Source organism: Rhamphochromis longiceps, linkage group LG18 (genome assembly GCF_057381845.1).
Source record: "Rhamphochromis longiceps isolate RC_006_pf linkage group LG18, R_longiceps_female_GT1.1, whole genome shotgun sequence".
NCBI lineage: Eukaryota > Metazoa > Chordata > Actinopteri > Cichliformes > Cichlidae > Rhamphochromis > Rhamphochromis longiceps.
Genome location: NC_140574.1, coordinates 16,345,319 through 16,367,161, shown reverse-complemented (window position 1 = coordinate 16,367,161; position 21,843 = coordinate 16,345,319). Strand labels below are relative to the sequence as shown.

Sequence of the window (21,843 nt, the reverse complement as noted above, 5' to 3'; positions counted from 1 at the left end):
TATTTCTGCGTGAACTTTGCATACCTTTTACGAGATGCAATCTGCCTTGAATTAAGCTAATTGCCTACATCTTTCTAGATCACCTCCTATTGTCTAATTTGCCTTGTATACCCTGTTTCTTAAAATATGTGCCGTAACACTGAGATGTTTTGAATGCATTCGCCTTCTCAAGGAAATACCCCAGACTCGATTTACATCCTACACTACATTCCAACTTATTTCAATGGTCAGACTAACCTCAAAGCCCAAAGGGAACCTCATTGTAATTGCAAAGAAATGTAACACTGCAGTCTAACACTCTAATCTGAAATGAGTATTCTGGTCACACTTGGAGCTGAAACAAAGTTGGTGGAATTTTTTTGTGTGCTTTTGTTTCTTTTTCTGCATTGTATTACTTGTCTTAATCTATTAAAAAAATGCATTTAGTTCCCTTATATGCATGTTTTCCTCTGAGAGAAGGTCTGTGAAGCAGGAGGAGGCCTAGCTACGGGATCTGCAACAGCAAAGAGAGGAATATTCCAGACAACCTGAAGAGATTAGGGTCTATTACCAAACAAATTTCTACTACCACCTACAACACTTATGACAGCCTTCAGTTCAACTCTCATAGGAGCTTTAGGGGGAAAAAAGAAAGTAAAAAAGAAAAAGAAAAAGCACACGCTTTTGTCCTCATAGCGGTGTTCCCTCGACGCCAGAATGAAACAAGCTCTGTTTTCTCGGTTGCTCGGTCTGAGAAGAGGGGGCGAGCATGTTTTAAGAAGGGTGTGGGAATCAATTATCCCACTCAAGAGACATGCAGGACCAGTGGGTATTGCTTGGGATTAGTGTCCATTCTTGTCATGTACTGACAAACCCTCCCGCTGATCTCCTTAACACCAGGTGTTATTAAGAAGCAAGGCCCTTACAGGGGGCCTATAGGCTTTTGAATAACTGCCCTTTAGGAAGGACTGACAAGCTTATAATGATGAAAAAAAAGCGCATTCCTGTGCTTTCATGTGCTCACCTGTGCGAATTTTCAGATTATATTGAGCACTGTCCAAACTGAAAGGGAAATCATGCAAAAAATAAACTTGCAAGAACTACAGCTTGAGCTGTCTTGATTAACCTGCTTTGACAAAGTGACTAGAAATATGCATTCAGATGGGCAGTAAGATGAGAAGATCTTTTAATCTTTATATTCAGCATCGCCTAAATAAAAAGGGTGGAAACAGGGAGGTATATTTTAAATACAACACAATCTCCTTCTCTTTCTGAAGCTTTAGCTGATTGCAAAAACTAGAGTATAAAAACATCAACACGTAGTTTTATTGTGGACTGTGGTGGTGTTCTTCCAACACATAAATCAATGTAAAATGTCAAACTACCTTGATTTTTCTATGGATTGTTAAACCAATATGTGATATTTAGAGGTGCTGGTAGGTGGATTTAAATTTTTTTTTTTAACCTTTGGTCAGCCAAATGTAAGCTAAGCTTGTATTCTGTTCAGCTAAGGTAACCAGCTGCATATTCTCCTAGAAAGCTAATAAGCATTTAACCCAAAATACCAAAGTTCTGCTCATAAATACTTTTCCACACTAGTTCAGTCAGTGCTTAAAACCTCTGAACGAAAGATTAATTGCACAAAAAATTTGAAAGATTAATAACTGCTGATGTGTCTTTTTGGGGAGTGATCAGCACAGATCCAATATCACCCAGAGCGTGCAATTATAATTTTAAAACTTGCTGGCTTTAATCTTTAATTTGAGGTGCTGTTGTGTTTACACACAGTAAGTAGAAAGTTGGCTCGGTGAAGTCACTTGGCCCATCTGCGCTGAATGCGCTGGATATTGTTTGAGATTGGGAATGAATAGACTTCATCTTGAATCCTGGCAGGAGTGCTCCCCAGGTGTAGCTGAGCAAAACCTGGACTCGTCCCAAGTTCAGATCCCTCTCTCTGTTTACGTGCCAAAAATCAAGGTGTGTGTGGACACAAAAGATGTTAGTTGGTAGCTGAGCGATTGAAAGGTGTTTACACAGGAGTTAAGAAGGGTTGTCCCTGCCTAAAGATATTCTCAGCTGGCAAACAGTAAGTGGATATTATTTACAAATCAAGAGGTCAGCTATGTCAACCAGTGCTGCTTCTCACTCCCACTGTAATTGCACTGATTGTGTAGAAATCTATGAACGCTGTTGTTTTATCAGCCGGGTGTTTCTGGGAAAAATAAATAACAACCTAATTGTGTATCATCAGAGGATAAAATGTGCATTCATTAAATAAAGCTTTGCAGTTGTATATGTTCATGGGCCATATATGTTCTACAAGCATACATGTTTCAAACACCAGTGAGGCAGAGGTGATCGCATGTTAAAGAAGGCATTCTGTGACAATAACCAAAACTTTTGGTAATCTCAAAATCTTGAGCAATCGGTGCGTAGGAAGAGTAAATATTTTTCAGGAGCAGGCCTGCCAAAAGGTTCACATTACTTCCTTGAACGATTGATAGCTTGCCAATTGATTTATGATGCTCAATATGATATTTTGCAAAGCGATTAAAGGTTTCATCTTCTGCTTTCAGATTTCTTGTGAAATCGCCTACAGTTATATTTGCGGACAAATTTACTTCATTGTGAACTGGGGTGAACTCACCTCAGCGCAGCTGGTTTAGCAGAACTGATCACCGCGTCTTGCAAAAAGGCAAGACCTGACGGATATTTAACTTCAGTAGACACTCTTTAGGCAAGATCTACAAAACAGGAAGCTGTAAATGTGTGAACTACCCCAAAATCCTGATTACAGAACCAAGGTATGAAACACTTTGGAGGATAGAAATGTCTACAGAGGGATGCACACAATCTTTTTCTTATACAAAAAAGAACAAAACAACAACAACAACATTATTGTAAGTAGTAATCTGAGTAAAATTATAGTCAAAGGAGCTTGCAAAGAAAAGCGTCTGGACTTCTTTAAGTTACTTGAAGACGTTTCACCTCTCATCCGAGAAGCTTCTTCAGTTCTAAGGTAAAATTATACTACGAGTAAAATTATACTTGTAAAGTATCAGAAATGAGTGTGAGTGAATTGCCCATAACAGCAATATAAAACTTCTAACCTAAACAAACCAAACATGAGTTTATAACACAATTGCCATGCAAAATACACTTATAATAATAATAATAATAATAATAATAATAATAATAATAATAATAATAATAATAATAATAATAAAAACTACTCCAGAAGCTGCTCTGGTGCTTTCAGTAAAATCACATGATCTTCCTCTGTAGTCAGCGGTGCCCTTGTGGTAAGGGTTTTTCATCAGCTGTGCACACTTAAGTATACTTATAGTATTTGAGTATCTGAGTAGAGTACTTGTAACAATAACCCTCAGCTAGTTTCCAACACGTGCACATGAAAGACATTTTAAAACACCAAATCCAAAACAAAAACACACCTGGACTTCTATGTAGGGCAGTGTATAGACTACAATAACACTGCTGCGATATTTCAGTGCTGCTTGTGCTGCACTCAAACCAATTCTTGGTTTGCCATTCTGGAAATAAACAGTCACTGAGTGCAGGTATTTTATCACACCGTCCAGTCCGGCTCAGAGCGACTTCAATCTGCACAAACACCGACTGCGTGGTGCTTAAAACGCCCACAGAGGAGAAACTGTCACACCAATCATAAATTAAGACGCACTGAGATGAATAATCTTTCTGAAACATGAGAGGGGAATTGTGAATCAGTTGGGTTGTATGTATCGCGGTGCTGCTCCCTCCCCCCCCTCTCTCTCCGCTGATGGGAGGAGCGCAGAGCAGCTCCTCTCTGTATAAGAAGTGTTGAACGTTCAACAAGGGATTTTACACAGCTACTCAGGAGAAACGAAATGATCTGCCCTGGAGCCGCAGCAAAATGCTGGATGGACACCTACTCCTGGGATGGTTATCGTTCACAGTTATAGTGTATCTTCTCAACTTGCCTGGACCCACCATAGCATATTTCGGGTAAGAGATGACAGACGCACTGTTAAGTCCATGATGCTACTTTTCATTGATTTGATTGGTTCAAAGCAGGTATTTTTTTTAAATGTCGTAAGTCACTGAAAACTCTTTAGTGAGTTTAGAAAGTGGAATAAGGAAGTTTATTTTTTTAAAGCACTGATTTCGGGTCAGCGAGGTATCACCTGGAGGCCTCACAGCTGGTGTGTGCAGCCGGTTGTCTGCTCAAGAATTTACCTCAGTGAAGGTGCTGCTAATTAAAAAAAAGTAGCAGTGTGTTGGTTATCTTAGAATGACATTAAATCAAATATAATCTAATATAATATAGGTGGAAGTATGTATGATTTTGACCGGTGAGAGCCCCCTCCCCTCCATTCTTTCCCTGACAATTGAGCCAGCGCCCACTGTTCAGTGAGCGCAGCACGTTTGAGTGGCAGGTAGCGGTCAAGGGGTTATTTTGCTGAAACACTTGTAAAATCATATCCTTAGTCGACTCTGAAAACAGCCGTGGAGCCGAAAGGTGAGTGTATATGCCTCAGACTCAACAGCTGGTAACAATAAAGCGATCTGACTGACTGAACTGGTGGCCGAAACGTCTGCTCAGCTTGCACAGAAAAAATCCCCCCATCCAGCAAAAACATCACACAACTTTGGCAGTTTTTTTCTTCTTCTGCTACCTCCATCAGATAAAAACGGGAGAAACGAAAACAGCTGGAACACGTGTCAGGAAACTAATCTGAAAAATTTAGCGTTTCGTGAATCGCGTCCCGCACTTAACATTGTTTCATTTAGAAAGCGCACACGGGTGTATATTTCAAAGTAAGTCATTCCCAGGGAACGCCTTGGATTTTAGGTGTAGCCCACTATGACCTCCACTTCAGAGTGGCTACTCATGCTGCACTTTGCTTACTCGTACACTCTACACTCTTAGCTTCCTTTTCTGTCTTAGTTACAGAAGAACATTAACAGTGCTGGGAAGCCAAGGTCATTCAAATGAGGTCAGCATGTCAGGTGGGACCGCAGCCATATTTCACCTGGAGCTGGAGAGTTTTAATCCGAAAAGAAACCCACAGACTGGAATGTACCTGTGCAAGTGGAAATGCACATTAAACACATTTAAGATCTTGGTGCTTTTCTGTATTATCTACAAATATCTCTGTTGATGGGTGCTATTAGTGCTCCCCTACAGGGTAGGCACACACACAGAGACAAACGGTTGTAGACTGCAGAGTGATGACACTTGAAGCTTTGCCAGCAGAGTCAAATTTATGGTAGGTATGGGTGTTGTGCAGGATCCAGGAGTGTTAGGTGATCTGGGAACTGATGTGAATCTGCAAGAGAGCACAAGAACTGTCCCCTAAGGGCCCATTAACCTAGTATGTCAGACCTGCCGACCTGTTGAAGTGGGTTTTACATTCTCCTGGAGGCAAATGTTATCTGAATAGTATGTATTCGCTATTGAGTCAAGTCAAAAGAAGTTTTGCAAGTAGTAAAACGCTATGTATCTCACAGTAACTGTTTTTCAGATCTCTGGGTAATATTTTTTTCTTTGTTGGGGGGTGGGGGTGGAGTGTTGCACAAAGTGTTGGCACTAATTTTGGAAACTGGGTGATGCAAGCAAGTTGTATGACACCTGCAGTAGTTCCGTGTGATGGAAATATCTCAGCCCCTTCTGAGCAAAGCATCATCATGTCTAATACTCATGCACGTATCAAGTAGTTTCTCTCTCTGCCTCTTGGTCTTTGGTTTCAATTCATTTCTAAAATTGCATTAGAAGGACAAATGTATCACTGCTCTCTGTTTCTGTCTCCCCTCCTGTTGCAGTGTCGCCCTTTGGCAGGCACTTGTATTAAAGATGACGTGCCAAATTGGCACCAAAATCAGCCCTAATGGTTCTAATGGTAATGCATATTTACTTATTCAGTTAGCACTTGCTTTCAATTACCTATGTCAGTCTGTTCTCTATCTGTGGCATGTGTAGTGCAGAGAGACATGTGGTATTACAATACTCCAGATTTATTATTCTGTGGCCCAGGGAGAAAGGAATATGAATGAGTGTCAGTGAATGATTTAGCCTTGCTGCTGAGGAACATGAAACATACTGAAAGAGCCTGCGCAGGTGACACAGATACAAAATGTGACTGCCCCGTGGCCGGCTTCCCAGAAACTCGACACCGGTGACACTCCAGCACAGTCTTGCTCAGCTTTGACCAGGGGGCATACTAACACAAACCTGTTCAAATAAGTATTCCATGAGCACGAGGCATCCCTGGGTACTGATTTACTCAAAATAGAGGGTCAATGTTGCATACCCAATTTCCAAAGTGCGGTGGAGCATAAGTGTAACATAAACACAATCTCTCCTGCCTCTAGTCTGCTGTAGCTGAGGGTGGGGTGGGATTCCTGGCGTAGCCAAGCACCCGCTTAAATTGTCATCCTTTGCCACAAGAATGTGAACACTCATTTTCTTTCCCTCAGCCTGTTGTGGCAGGTGCTGGTTCTGCTAAATCCGTTATCATTAGAGCTTGAATTGGAGATGCTCACTGAGCTTGCCTTACTTACCTTAAGGTTACAGCACCTTGATTAGATATGGCGTTAACTGTCAGCAAAGGGGATGATTTGTTTGCTCAGGTGACCCCGTGAGGGCTTAGAGTGCTCTCTGAGACGACTCTGTTGGTTTAAATTTAAGTTTTGGTAAAAGGCTTGTCATTCTGCGGTCTTGTAAACTGTGCTGGATGTGAGTCCTTACACTGAGTCAAGGGTTTGTTTTTCTTTAGCACACATGCGACATATACAGGAAGGCTGCCCACAGTCATGCAACTGGGATTTACTAATCACAGACGCGCCGCAGCATCCGGAAGAAGCAAATATAGCGGTTGCTATTTAATTGCTGCAATATCCTTAAAATCTCTATCATCGGTTTGATCCTGAAGAGCAGAGCTCCTTTCAGATGCAATTATTGTTTTCAGCGCTCCATTAAGTGAGGCAGTAAGCCAAGAGCAACAGGATAGCAAATGGGATGTGTGTAAATTTATTGAGGAGTGATGTTTCTTTTCTTTTTTCTTCAGTGTGCAGCCCGTCTGAGGATTTTATCATTTTGCTGACTTAGTTCCTGGCATGTATCAAACGGCATTTTTTTTAAGTTTCAAAGGAGCCTTACTTCTTGAGCACAGTGCAAAAATGTTAAAATTTGTTTTTTAAGCAGCTCCATCTAACCATTTCCTTTGGTTCCCTCCTCCCCCCCAACCCTCCTGTCTTCTGGCTTGCCTGCCTTATGTGCGTGCTGGCATCCCTGCAGTGGTTTGTGGGGCGCTTCTGGGTGATTACCACTCATTAGAAGGAGCAGAGTTAGTGCGGGCTCAGGCTGGCGTTGCCTGGCAGACAGTGGTGGCAAGCGTCTCATTACCAGGCCTTAAGGACTGATTAGCCCTGACGTGCAGCAGGGCGGGGAGCACCGTTGATAGAGGGATTTCCCAACTACATAGGATATCCTGTGGCCAAAGCCACACCTCAAAGGGTATCACTTTAGCATGAGCCAAGAAGATAGGATTCTCATGACAGTGTAGTGTAGTGAGATCATGCGAACCTGGAAGCTTAGATAGCTGACCGCTCGTCCCTCTTAAAAGAGAGTTTTGTTTTCTTTATATTTCTGTTTGATACATCCAGATTTGAGCTAAGCCAGGCTTTGCTTTGAGCTCTGTACCCTGTTACATCCTTCTGGAGTCCTGCTATGTTAGTGGGTACCACATGGTGGTGCAGTACTGTCTGAGAGTGCAGGATGGTCTTCCATCAGCTCTTTCTTGTGTATAAATAGGAGACAAAACGTGAAAACATTAAATGTAAATGTAGTGCAACATTTACTTGGCTTATGCCCACTTGTGGTCATCCTGCATGATGGGTTCAAAATGTCTTTGAACTTAAGCTTATAGAGCAAAGCTGTACTTTTTTTTTTTTTTTGCACAAATTTACATGTCTTTAAACTGGAAGATGCATAGTGTAGCTGCTGATTTTATGGGTTGAACCATCAGTAATTACAGAGCTTGGTACTCACCTTTGTTAAGAAGAGCTCGGTGGCCCCTGATGTGGGCTGTTATGGGGCTCATACTGTGTAATAACATGGTTGTGATGGATATTTTTGAAGATTGAATGGTTTGGAGAGGCTTTCAAAATGCGTTTGGCGTGCTCACATTTGAAGGAGGTACAGTTCTCGTGTCATCAGGATGCCAAACAGACCACAATTAAGAGACGCTTGATTATAAAAGGGCAGCAGGTCCAGGCGTACATTTCATTGATGGATTGCTTGAAGATACGGAGAGGAAAATCTTCTTGGTTAAAATGCAAACATATGATGATCTTTGCAGATGGAGCTGGAGACATGGGCAATTTGCAAAACAGGAAAACTAATATAGACTCAAGATACTTTTAGTGGTCAGGCATTGATGAGATGATGCTAGTTAGTGTGACCACTGTGTCCTGTGTTTTCCATCCTTGACCACAGGCGAGTTTTCTCTGCGTAGTTTGTGGGGATAGAAGAGACATGGCACCTCACACGTGACAAGATTAGCAGACTGTCAAAACCCTCACTTAAAACTTTGGCCTTCCAGAGAATATCTGCTTTTATCACATCCAAGAAAAATAGATTTTGATACATTTAGTGTCTTTTAAAAAAAAAAAATCAAACAGATTATTTCTGCAGCAGTCAGCATAAAACCCTTTTTTTAGTATCATCCACCTGTTTGCAGGGTAACCAGAGTTTATCTTGCATAAACACGATCATATAGAAGACTAAGCTGATGTGCACTCAGATGCTTCACTGGGATGGGTGTGCTTATATACTCTAAGATTCTCCCAAAAGGCTTATTTATCCATAAAGGCAGAATATTAGTTTGAGAATGGACACAGTGAGACACACACTGATGTGAACAGGCCAAGGCACGGAAGACGTTCTGCGATTCACCCTGGGGCAGATTTCATTTCACGTTGAAAGTGGCCCATTTGCATGACGTTCAGCTGCTTTTTAAATCATCAAGCACTTGTCAAGAGTCAAACTTTTCTCACTCCCGTTAACATACGAGTCACGAGTGAGCACAAAAACAGCCGAAAAAATCGTTGTCAGACGCGGTTAATCGACACTTCGCGTCTTTAACTTTGAAAAATGCTGTGACAAAAGGTATTTGGGCTTTAATATTTGAAATGAGATTTAAAGGAATAACATGTTATATGTGGAAAAAAAAAGTACTGTGTTTGTATCTGCTTTGCTGAATTTCTCTGACCTTAAAGTCTCACCAAATAGCCACAGTGTGGTTCAGCACGTGGAATCGGTGAGAGCCGAGTACAGTATGTGTGCCTGAGTGTGTTTGGTGTGTCGGTGCGCTGGTACAGGGCTACTCTGTGCCATGGTGTGGGCTAGAACTGGGGAGTCATGCGGACACTGCTGCACGCCCAATCTGTGCCAGTCACACAGTGACTATAACTGAGCTGCTGACCTTAGAAGCCTCGAGTTCTCACATAGCAGTTAAACCTCTTACCATGCCCCGCACTCCCATTCCCAGGGCCAGATCCTATAGTGCTGCCACTCGGCTACCAGTTTCCACATTCACAGTCGTGGATTAAAAAGTTAGGCTGGACACTAGATTTTTTCCCCCCCTTTTCCTACTTTTTTGACCTGTAAAACAAAAGTATTTTCTAGTGAAACTTATTACCCATGCGTAGTATCATATACATTTAAAATATCAGAGTCCTGTCTCCTTCAGATACTTTATGGGAGTAGTCTGACATACCCTCTGTGGGTTGTAAATGACCAGAAACGACAGCAGATGACATAACTTTGGGTCATATCCTGTTAAGTCATACAAGATAGCGGACTTCCCCCCCTAGCTTTGTGAACAGCAGTACTTCTAGACATTGCACGACATTCCCACTACGCAGAAAGGCTCATTACTCAACTAATAATGACTTACTTAAGTCCCAGGCCAGTACCACTTTGTTTTGTCGTGTTACTGCACTGTGTCAGTCACAGCTTGTTAGAAGCAATCACAACACCCAGCGCTTTCAACTAGGGACTTATCTTATCTTAGCCATATACACAATCGTTTACTCTTTCCCCCATTTTTTGTTTTTGTTTTAATGATTCGGGGAATTAACAGTTTCTTTCACCATGGAGAAAACGCCTGAGGTCAGTGTAGGATTTCTTCTCTTACACTTCTTCTTGGAGGTGAACAACAGCAACCAGAGAGTCATTCGACACTGATACATGGTTTCTCCAATTATTCATGTCTAAGCTGTGGAGCAGATTGTCAGCAATGGTTAGAGAGGGCCAGTGGGAAAACACTACACACGCTCACATTCCTACTACCTCTGGCATGGCCTGGGATACACCAGATGGGACTTGGGCAGGGTGGTCTGAAGTTCATCCAACATTTCTGAGAAAAGCACACAACTTTCTCCCCCCCCAAAAGGAGGATTTTTAAATGCTGTTATGGCAGCAGGAAAAAGTGAAAGGAAAAGAAAAAGGGATCGCCGATGGTAAGCCTAATTTACTGCAAAAACTCAGAGTTTCAGAGTAATATGCTTTCTTACATTGCACATATTAATATCAGGTGAGCACGGCAGTTTGTCTTCATCACAGTTAAACTTTTCCAGGACACATGTTCACGTCTATCATTGTCTTGTGTAGGTTAAGGTCGTAGACGGCAATAGTTTTGTCTAGAGACCGTTTTGTTTTGAGCCAACAGCTGGGTTGGAATGATTGACATTCGTTTAGACTAACTGACCAGTGGGAATAGGGGAAGTTTGGAGAAAAGGGGAAAAAAGGAGGAGAAGAAGGAGGGGGGTTGGTTGTGATCTAGGAGACAGTAGACCACACAACCTGCAAGTTGAGGCTGATGGAGAAATTGTGGCTTTTGTGCTTTTTTTTTTTTTTCCTGTCTGGGCGCATTTAGCCACAACTTGTAGGTGTTGACTTAAGGTTGTAAGACTCCACGTGCGTGTGCACATAGATCCATGCGTGTAGCTGCGTGAATTCTTACCCCAAAAAACAGAAAACTGAAAGTTTTTTTTGTTTGTTTTACTGTATTAACTTGTTGTTTTATTTAAGAAAACATATTTTCAATGATATTGCTCAGCAGGTGGTTTTCTTATCTCCAGGGGGTGATTACACACTAGGTCAGCAATCTGTAATATCATGTTTACTGAATATGGATATCTCCTACAGAGGCTGCAGATCCTAACATAGAAAGCATCCATACAGAGCCGCAGCTCGAGCCCTGTACGTTCTCTTAATTCTTTAAGACTCATCCCTTCTTATGTATCGTCAGCAAAAATTTCTGTTTGGCCGCCAACTGTTCAAAATTCAAACGCACATTAACAAAAAGGAGAAAATAACCTCTTATTCAACAACCAGATGTTTGGCGTGTTTGCTTGATTTAGATTTGCTTTTTCTAAGGTTTTCAACTTTAGACTCTCGAGATTAATGTCTATACAGAGACTGTTAATATATGTCTCTGTGGGCACATGAGCACCATGAGTAATTAACAAGCTGCGTTTGTAGTCTGAGAAAGAATTTGTTTAGGCCTAGCACATTTAAGTAATAGGATTTTTTTTCTGACTATGACAGATAGTAGGTATTCTTAGCTGTCTACATACCTTACTAATAAAGAAAGAGCAGAATTACCAGCTGAGGGTCACTTCCAGGAGTGCAATGTAAAGTCAGAGAGCGAGTGATGATGGCAAAGTTTAGAGTTAGTCAATGATTTCCTTGAAGGATTGACTGTCGTGCTCCGCCGCGTGAAATGGGCCGTTTTCGCTGAACCTGCTGCATTGGAAAATGTATATAAAGTAAATGTCACGGGCAATGGGAGGTGCTGACAGGTGGAGAGAAAGGACTAAACAAACTGCACTGTTACCAAGTGAAAGACAGTGGAGGAGGTGCAGCGTGAGAGTAGGTCAGTGATGTCTGCACAGTGTGTAGAGGCAAGAGTGTGAATGGAAAAAGCAAAGCTGAGCAAACATCAGCAGGAATCCCACCTCACATGGGATAATAATGAGTTTTATATGTTGGTGTTATATTCCGTAATTGGTGTTGCTGTGCCAACACCTCAAACAAAAACACGACAGAAAATGGACCGTGATGTGAAAACACATGTTCGTGCTTTCTTATTCACTGTGGGGAAGATACTGCGAAGATGCATGCGCGTTGCTTTGAAGCGCGCACGTTTCGTGATAATCACGTGGATTCAGGATGGATGCTTTTAATGGACGTGATATAAACGACATGTAGGAGTGAAAACTGTTGGATGTGTTGATGTGAACACGAATCTGACAAGGTTAATTATAGGTAACTTTAAAAAATTGGATATCTACACGGTATATTAGCAGCTGTCTTTGCGTCGTTCACCTTTGACCTTTTCTGTGAATTACATTTATTCTAGAAAAAGTGGTCCCATATTTTTTAAGAAACGCTCTCATGGAGCGAGCGATTGTTGTCACCGTTGCAGGAAGACTCCAGTTATTCCTTTTTGTCCGAGTCTCAGAGTCGACTTTATGATTGACCCAGGTTAACTCTTATCCAATTCTTTTCCTCTTAGCGAGTTGAATGAGTTCATTCTTCAGCAAACAGCAGTGTGATTTATTTATTTATTTATTTTCTCAGATCATCTTATTGGAATGTGTGCGACCCTTTTGTGTGATAGCAGGGGTCACTGTCCTTCATCCAGGGAAAATATTATCTTGAATCCAGCGAATTTGAATCGGATTAAAATGAACAGCTCCTCTCATCAAGTATTAAAAAGTGCATCCATTTGTAAACATTTTTTTTTAAATATAGAAGAAAATAAAGCACGGTACATCTGCGATACTATTTGACTGCGTTCTCGTCTGCCACAGAGTGGAAACATTGCACAAGAGTGAGCTTTGGCCAGTAGTTTCTTCTCCAGAGATGTGAAGAAGTATTTCTCTGCTCGAATGTCCCTCTCCTCCTCGCTTTGCCTTCAGGCTTTCTTTGCAGCTAGCTAGAACCCCCCCCCCCCCCCCCCCCCCCCCCCCACCTTTCTTTGAAAAAGAGACAATGGTGCTGAGATCAGTGTCGTGTCATCTTTGGCTTCCCTCCAGCTTCACACTTACCATCATTTTTGTCTCAGACAAGTAGACGTTGCCGAGGCATCTGAGGCCTGTCGTTCTAATACTTGCAGGCATGTAGGGGTTTGGGAAGGTCTGAGCTGATACGTGTTACTGTGCATGTCTTTCTGAGGAATGTCCACAGCATATTGGTATTCGTATATTTCAGCTACCATTAGCAGTCTTTCCAAAGCAGTACACTTAATCGATGTCTCTGTGTTCATTTCCAGACATTTGCATGAGCAAAATGTTGTGTGCATTAAAAAAAGTCTTACATGTTCTTTAACATGACAGGTTCTTTGCTCTGCAGCGTTATTCAATCCCTGACATTCGCTTGCAAAAGAAGTGCTGAGGAAAGGTTGGCAATCGTACGCGACACGCCGGGCCCGTTGGATTTGTTTGTTTAGAGACTTTATGTTTGTTTCCTTGACATTGCAATCAGAGTGTCTTAACAAAGCGTGAAACAATTTAGAGGAAAATGTCAGTTGTTCAGAGAAAGACACCCTTTGCCTCGCTGCGTACGCCTCAAACCATACATTTTTCTTATTCTCCAAGTGTGTTGGGAGGGCGATCTCTGTCAAGACGCAGCTTGCCAGGTTTCCATTTGAACTTGCTGTCAGACAAGTTAAGAATAGGCAAACACACTTTGCAAAAAGAAAACCGTTCGACCCATTCTGAAAGCAAACCCCGAGGACTCCTTTTTTGATTTGACTACACGGATTCTCAACCAGACTATGAATTTATTGTAAAGAAAAATATCAAATAACATCTGTGAACTATTAAGTTCACTGATATTAAATTGAGCACTCGAGGGGAAACATTTCAGTCGGTTATTGGACTTAATAAAACAAATCTTGTGTTGAATAAATCCTGTGACCTTCTGTTCGTGACTCAAGTGATCATGAGTGGTGACAGAATATTCTCTGAAAAATAATAAAGAAGTCTAAAATGTGAGTAATGCGAATCAGCGCTCATCGCTTCTGGTACATTAACTAACCAGGTGTAGACAGTGAGCAGGTGCTCTGCACCTTTACAAAAATATTGCAGAATTTATTTCCATCTTCTTTTCAGACTGCTTGGCTGTAGTAAACTGTGAGGCAACGTTCCCATTTGCTGCGGTTACGCTTCACAGTTATAAAGTTGGACTTCTTTTAATTGGTTTGGCTGTATGCATACTTTTAGCAACCAGGAACGGATGGACAACAATTTATGACTGTTGGTATATTAGTGCTGTGATAGTGGAAATATGAAGGATTAAAGTGTTAATCTTAAATGCTAAATATGTTTTGTCATCACAGCTGAAAGCAGCAAACATTGGCCCAAAAAATAAATGCAGTTCCGATTGCTCTCTTTTCAAAATAAAATAATTCTTCACTGTCTCTCAAGTACGCTTTTTCAGATGTTGTGCCTTGGTGTTGACATGTGCAAGCTGTAATCCTTAGTGCACTGGAAAATTCAGCCTACACTGAATGCCAGAAGTCCAGATCATTGATAAATAATCTCATTGATAAATACTGTGTCGCTCCTTGCACGAGTATCCTTCAAAAGTCTGAAGTCCGGCTGCAAAAAGCACACAGGCCAGAGAGCTTGTGCATTTTGTGAGTTCAGTAAATCCATTTATTCTTCAGTTTCACTTTAACAGTGTAAAGGAGGCCAGAAATTACACATAATGAACAACTAGGGTGCCAGTCCTGTCAGTTGGTGTGACCAAAATGGTCACAGGCTGACAGTCATGTCCCCCGTGTGTGTTTATGAAAGTAATGCCCTGCGCTCTCCATCACAACCTCAGAACGCTGGTTATAGGTTTTGCCAGCTATGTGGCAGTCCCCGCTTTGTGTGTTTTATATATGCATCCCTTAAATAAACTGACGAAAGGAGTGCAAGTCTGCCACATGTTCTCCATACCATGTTTAGAATTGAAATTCTTACTTGCTGTATTTAAAGTACTTTGCAGCTGTAGGATGAATACAGGTGCCTCATTTATGCAGTTGTTCTTAGAGTCTTAAGCTCATTCCTGATGGTCTGCCTTTGTTTGATTCATAAATGTTGCTGAGCGTAATAATAAACAACAAATTTTGTTTAAGCATTATTTAAAAATATAATTTCTAACTTGTACTCGCTTCATCAAGAGCGCTGGGATTAACTTTAACCATTGGCTGTCTGGAGCACCGTGTCATTTCCCAGTAGCCTGAGGGCCACTTTGGGCTACTGTGAACAGTCATCTTGACAGTTTGCTACATTATATGTAGCAAACAGGAGTGAGTTGAAAGACCTCTCAGACACCCTTGACTCCCGCAGACTGCATGCATCTCCACAGCATGCTTAGCATCAGAGTTCACACCCCAAAGACTTGCACAGATGTGCACTTGAATCTGCTCATTCTCGCTTTCTGCAAGGGAGTGCTTCTTAACAGGTAACACCTGTTAAGAAGGTCTTCTTCAATATAAAAGGTTAAAAAAAAGGTCTGGGTCTGGGTGGACTGTAGCTTAAACACACACCCTTCTTGTGGCGGTGTATCTTAAGTTCAGTTTCAGGGGATTTTGTTTGATACTTTTGTTTGTCAAAAAATAAAGCTGCAGAGTTCAAGGTTTTCTTTGTGGGCATTTTGAGAGCACTGTTAGCATACCTGAAAACCTCAGTGTTGAGATTGGCTGGTTGGTCCCATTGTGTTTATAATGTTGTTAACATTTATTCCAGATAAGTGGGCCAGTTTCAGTGACGGGGTTTTGCTACATACCATAATTAATGATAACTGTGACATTATGTCAAATCAGATAACGATATTATGTCAACATCACAAAATACAAAAGAGCACATGAATTAACTTGTTGTTCTTTTGTAGAGTTTATTTTATTTCATTTTTTTCTTTGTAGATACCGACACTTTCACCATCAACATACTTTCCAGTTTCCAAAGTGGATGTCCAATAATCTTTTGACATAATAATTATGTAGTAAAAAGCCTGATGACCAGGTAGTACTCGATTACAATTTGCATGAACAGAGTGGCGTGGGATGGAGTCAAATTGCTGTTCCAGTCTGCCCCTAAGTGAAACCCCTTGATGACATCATAAATGAGAGTTTAGCCCAGAGTGAGGTGGGACAGAAACACAGAACTAAAAAGATCACCACGTTTTATGTCCCCTACAGAAAGTCTAGATTTTCAGATGTAAAGACTTTTATACGATATATAAGACTTTTTATAATGACAGCAGCAATACTGTGTGCCATGTTTAAATCTGTACAGCGAGGTACAACCTGCCACCCATCTGAAGGATCTGGTATAAATATTTAACCAACCATTTGCTGGCTACTGTTTTACTGTAACACGACAGACACGATCACAGAGTACAAATGTTTAAAATGTCCCCACACTAACTGAATGCCTTGTCATCTGCACATTATAACCTCGTACTGCAGTATTAAAGTGTTCAGTATGCAGCTGATGCTGTAAGTTTATTGCTGTAAAATGGAAAAAAAATTGATTTCAGGAACCTTTGGTAGAACGTCAATATACAGCCCATAACCTACGGTCCAGTTGCCCATGTAAATCTTTGTGAATAGGTTGCAATTTTCAGTACAAAGACTTGTGTTCCTACTGGTACTTAAAATGTCACTACAGTAAAAAAAACATAGTAAGTAACCTTTTTTCAGTTTTAAAGGAGAGGAGAAACTAATTACAACTACAGGTATTTTTAAAGCCCACACCACTAATAATACTGTGTACTTACATTGTAAGGGGCAGAGATATTGATTTCCCTGCTTCTGAAATAAAAAGTTACTGAGTACATTTTCTTTTTTGAAAGTACTCCAGAGGCACTCTTACATTAAGTGCCCCGTTTCTTTTAAATTTCCCCGTGGATAAAAACTTCTCACAAAAATGCTAACAGTATAATTTGTTTCTCCTTTGCTTTAAAACAAAAGCTAATTATAACTCCATTGTTCTACAACGGGATTTTTAGGTATCCAAAATTCAAAAGAATTACATGGTAAACCTGACTTTTCCACCACTGCAGAGAATTTGCTCTTTACTCAGACACACCTCCACCGAGAGTTGATCTCAATCTCCAGCAAATGTTGAATTCCCCTGAACATTAACCACTGAACAGCTGAATTCATTTGAACATTAACCAAACTTTTGAGCATTATGTGAGCAGCTGTGCTTCCTGTGCTGTTTATGCAGTATAGCTTTGTCAGTATCCTGTTGTTCTGTCTGAATACTTTATCAAGACAATCCCAGTATCTTTCTGTTTCCAAATGGCTTGTGATGCTTTCTTCCAGGTTGACAGGTAATGAACCGTTGTCTGTCCTGCCACTGAACTCTTTACCAGAAGAGAGCATAGGCAGGGCCCACTTCAAGCTGTGTGACCGGCTCAAACTAGAAAAGAAGCAGCGCAGGATGTGCAGACGAGACCCGGGCGTGGCGGAGACTCTAAGAGAGGCCATCACCATGAGCGCCCTAGAATGCCAGTACCAATTCCGCTTTGAGAGGTGGAACTGCACCTTAGAGGGGCGCCACCGAGCCAACATATTAAAAAGAGGTGATTATTACTACTTTTCTTCCCATTTGAATATGCATTTTATTCTTGTGCACTTAAAACCTAATGTGTGAGTGAGCCAACTCTTTAGAAAACCCTTTATTTTCCTGTCTCCCAATTGCCACTCTCCATCGGGCTTCTCTAGGATTTAAAGAGACGGCCTTCTTGTACGCCATCTCCTCAGCGGGTCTAACTCATGCCATGGCCAAAGCTTGCAGCGCAGGACGCATGGAGCGCTGTACATGCGACGAGGCCCCCGACCTGGAGAACCGTAAGGCGTGGCAGTGGGGAGGCTGCGGAGACAACCTCAAATACGCAAACAAGTTTGTCAAGGACTTCCTGGGCAAACGCTCGAACAAGGATCTACGTGCACGTGTGGACATGCACAATACGAACGTGGGCATGAAGGTAAGTGCGTCAAATGGTCATGACGTACCGACCGATAGCACTATTTACTTACTTGGTCTATCCAATGACGCGATCTAGCTGCACCATGGGAAATGGGGGATTCATTCGTTCTGGAGCTTGACCCGTGCTTCGAGCCAAAAGTCAGCCGACGCAACAAAAGCAAATATCTCAACATCTGCTGCTTTGATCTCAGATCTCCAACTCCTTCTACGACATTGTTGCCTCTTAGAGGTATATGATGGTCTGTGACAGCAACAATATTAGCTAATAATTTATTGAAAACATTAAATTCGACTTCATTTTAATTTGTGACAGTTATTCATCTACATGTCAGCGATGTTGGAAAACTTTTAAGGAGTAACAGTCAAAGAAAAAGAAAGATTTATCAAACTCTAATTTCATAGCAGTATATTTACCCAAAGTGTCAGCTTCACTCGCCTTTTATTAACGCTGCAATTTCTACAGACTTTGAGTTATTCCATACACATGAATCTAACTAGGAAACACACTTCAGTTTGAAGAGGGTCAGAGTTCATATGGCGAGACAGACATTATGTAAACAGAAAGGTTTGCTAATTGCTTGTATGAATCATTTAAACGATGGGAAAATAGCATTAATACAATATACTCTGAGTTCTTTTTGTCGGCAAACATCAATGTGAAGTACCGATTCATTTTGCGCCATATCCCGGATACACTGCATTTCCATATCTTGGCTTTTGCTTTTGTACTGGAGTTTAAACATTACAGCACTGCTGTTTGACTCAAACTGCTCCATCTTAACTGTCTCCAAATATGTAATTAGGATCACCAGATGGGACCTGAACTTCCCTACACCAGGATGATGTTAACTGGGGTATTTTGGGAGAGCAAAATCAATTGAAAATTGTGAAGTGTTTCAAAAATCCAACACACAAGTTTAAAAGAAACCCAGAGTAATGCTGCTGTAAATTTTAGTGAAATCTGAAAGTGTTCATTAGTCAATATTTGGTTTTCTCTCTCAGATTAGATAGGCTAAGAGTCTCATTTGTGCTCTGGTAGAATTCAGTGATTGTTTGTGGTGAGCAAATACGGGTTTTTCATCTTGGAAGTGTTTTTAATAGCAGAATAAATGCTCCTAATATGTCAAGCCAAAGCAAACTAATGGTCTGGAATATATTTCTTTTACTGTGCTTTGTGCCTGTTGTGGCCTTTTTCATTTTGGTTTCAAAATGAATTACAGCTAAAGCACACTTCCCAAATATTAACAGATATAAAACTCTCCCCCAAACGAATGCGAGCTCTTCCTTTTCAACTTGGCTCTCCTAAATCCAGCCTCCTTGGAGATTTTATTTGTGATAAAAGATTTACAACATTGTTTTGGCTCCTTCTTTGTTTTTTTCTTTTCATAATTTGCACATGTAGCGAGGTGTATCGCATTCGCTCAGGATGAATTCCCACGCCGAGGACAAAATTGGAATGTGCGAGCCTCTGCATCCCCCCGACATTTTAAAGGCTGACCTATCAAATTTTCTTGACCTGCTGGTGTGATGAATATGCACTTCCTGCTCCCCGATCTCGCTCACAGTCAGAGAAAAGATTTGTAAATTGTTTCCAAACCCTGTATAAGACAATATGTTATTGTCATTGATTCTCGCGGACACACTCTGCTTTACACATTGTGGTGGATGCAGAAATGAACTCTGGCTGACTGCTAGGGGGTCAAGTGATATTAAAGTAACGTGTTGTGGTCTCTTTAGCTGATAATTCCTCTGTTTCACTTGCAATTATGTGTGATTTTGTGTAAGACAAAAAACGGTTTCTTCGATATTCTTTCTCTTCCCAAACGTTTGCGTGACTTTGCTCTGGGTTATGCCAAAATGACCGCACTATAGCGCTGGGTTGATCAACTCTGGGCTTAAAAAACACATTTTAGTAAAGTACCCAGTACAGGAGGAGGTATGAAGGGTTCCCATAGTTGACTGAATGGATTGTTTTGTGGCTTCTTCTTACCCATAACCTCCCCTCACTTATCATAATAACCACAACTGTTTAATCAAAATTTCATCTGTGGTTATTATAACAAAATCAATCCTCCCACAAACTATAATTCTCTTTTTCTTTTATACAAGAAGCCTCAGACGCCATTGTTCTCCTTTAGTTCACAAGCAATAAGTGAAGTTTTTCCCCTTTAATTATGATATGAAAGAGAGCAATGAATGTAAAATATATGTCTATAACCTTCCCAAGCCGCCGTACTCCACCCAGTTCATCTAGTTGTGAGAATACTTTAATGAATTGGCTCTTTCAAGTTCTGTTTGCTAAACAAAAGCTTGTTAAATTGCATACCTTTCATTGTGTGCCTTCACTGGTTCTCAGTGGTTAACAGTATTGCTCTGTCTCTGGTCCAGGTAATCAAGGCTGGAGTGGAGACCACTTGCAAATGCCACGGCGTATCTGGCTCCTGCACCGTCCAGACCTGTTGGAGGCAGCTCCAGCCCTTCCATGAGATCGGCAAGCAGCTGAAGCAGCGTTACGAGACCTCCGTCAAGGTCGGCAGCTCCACCAACGAGGCCACCGGGGAGGGAGAGATCTCCACGGGCCGCAACCAGCAGCAGCAGCAGCAACAACAACAGCCCCTGCCCGGCCTGAACGATCAAATCCCCCGCACTATGGACTTGCTCCACATCGAGGACTCACCCAGTTTCTGTAGACCCACCAAATATTCACCGGGCACCGCAGCCCGCAAATGCTACAAGGACAAAAACTGTGATGCTATCTGTTGCGGGCGAGGCCACAACACTCAAAGCAGGGAGGTGACCAGGCCTTGCCAATGCCAGGTGCGCTGGTGCTGCTACGTTGAATGCAAGCAGTGCACACAGAGAGAGGAGGTCTACACCTGCAAGGGGTAAACGGGGCACCGTTCAGCCCTTTCAGTCTGAGGAAGGTGGTTGTGTTGAAGAGGAGCATTTTTTTTTCTCATGCAGAGTTTTGCTTTCAGTGTCGGAGCAGCATTCTGCAAGCAAAAAAGGAGCGAGCCAAGAAGCAATAAGCACTTTGAGGGATTTCTGTGGGTTGGGTTTCAGAGGTCCTGCAGAATAAAAACTTTCTCAGACAACTGGGTCAACATCTCAAGCTCTTTATCACAGCGTTACCTTGAAGAGAGACGCTTTCACTTTCCTTTAAGAAAAACAAAAATCTTTGTCATCAATTCACAAGAAAACCGATTAACGCCCAGTTAATGAGGATACAACACAAGGACAGTTACATCAACAGACTGATTTCTGGGGCTTTGCCCAAAGAGGAATGGTGTGTGTGTGTGTTTGTCAATTTTTACGTGTGTACAGTATTTGTAAGCATGTGAACATGAGGTAGATAGCGAGGGGGGGGGAGCGGAAAAATTAAGTGACGACTTTTTATGGCGATTCAAAACCATATACGGAAACTGAAAAAAAAAGGAAAAAGACAGGGTGTAAGAATTACTCTACACGCACATATTTACACTCACACACATTGTGTGTTTGCATATATATGTACATAAATTCAGTTATATTGTAATGATATTATATAAGCCACTTATCTAACTATGTTAAAACAAACCACTAACCACACAAATGTTTTGTTGTTTGTGTGCTCTTGCTCAGTTTTCTTTTTGATTCATGTTGACAAGGCCCTTTGGAAAGCAGCACGCTTGTGTCTGACATCTTTCTGTGGATAATTTATAGATCCTTTGGGACTACTCCTTCATGAGGAGGAACAAAAATATCTTTAATTTTTTCTTTTTTTGTAATATTGTAATATGAAGCTGTTAGTGCATACATTAACAG

General features: G+C 41.4%; 1 protein-coding gene across 1 annotated transcript; it reads left to right on the top strand.

Moving 5' to 3' along the window:
* The first annotated feature begins 3,847 nt into the window (after positions 1-3,847).
* Positions 3,848-21,596, top strand: wnt9a (wingless-type MMTV integration site family, member 9A). Its single transcript, XM_085389654.1, has 4 exons — positions 3,848-3,984; positions 17,373-17,632; positions 17,775-18,037; positions 20,428-21,596. The coding sequence occupies exons 1-4, from the start codon at positions 3,893-3,895 to the stop codon at positions 20,926-20,928; spliced, it is 1,116 nt and encodes a 371-aa protein (XP_085245780.1). The 5' UTR covers positions 3,848-3,892; the 3' UTR covers positions 20,929-21,596.
* The last annotated feature ends 247 nt before the right edge of the window (positions 21,597-21,843 follow it).

Bases quoted from the DNA above. Each gene is read 5' to 3' on its own strand.
- wnt9a (XM_085389654.1), top strand. From the start codon at position 3,893: ATGCTGGATGGACACCTACTCCTGGGATGGTTATCGTTCACAGTTATA. The intron at 3,985-17,372 runs GTAAGAGATGAC...GCTTTCTTCCAG, and splicing joins CCCACCATAGCATATTTCGG to GTTGACAGGTAATGAACCGT. The intron at 17,633-17,774 runs GTGATTATTACT...GGGCTTCTCTAG, and splicing joins AGCCAACATATTAAAAAGAG to GATTTAAAGAGACGGCCTTC.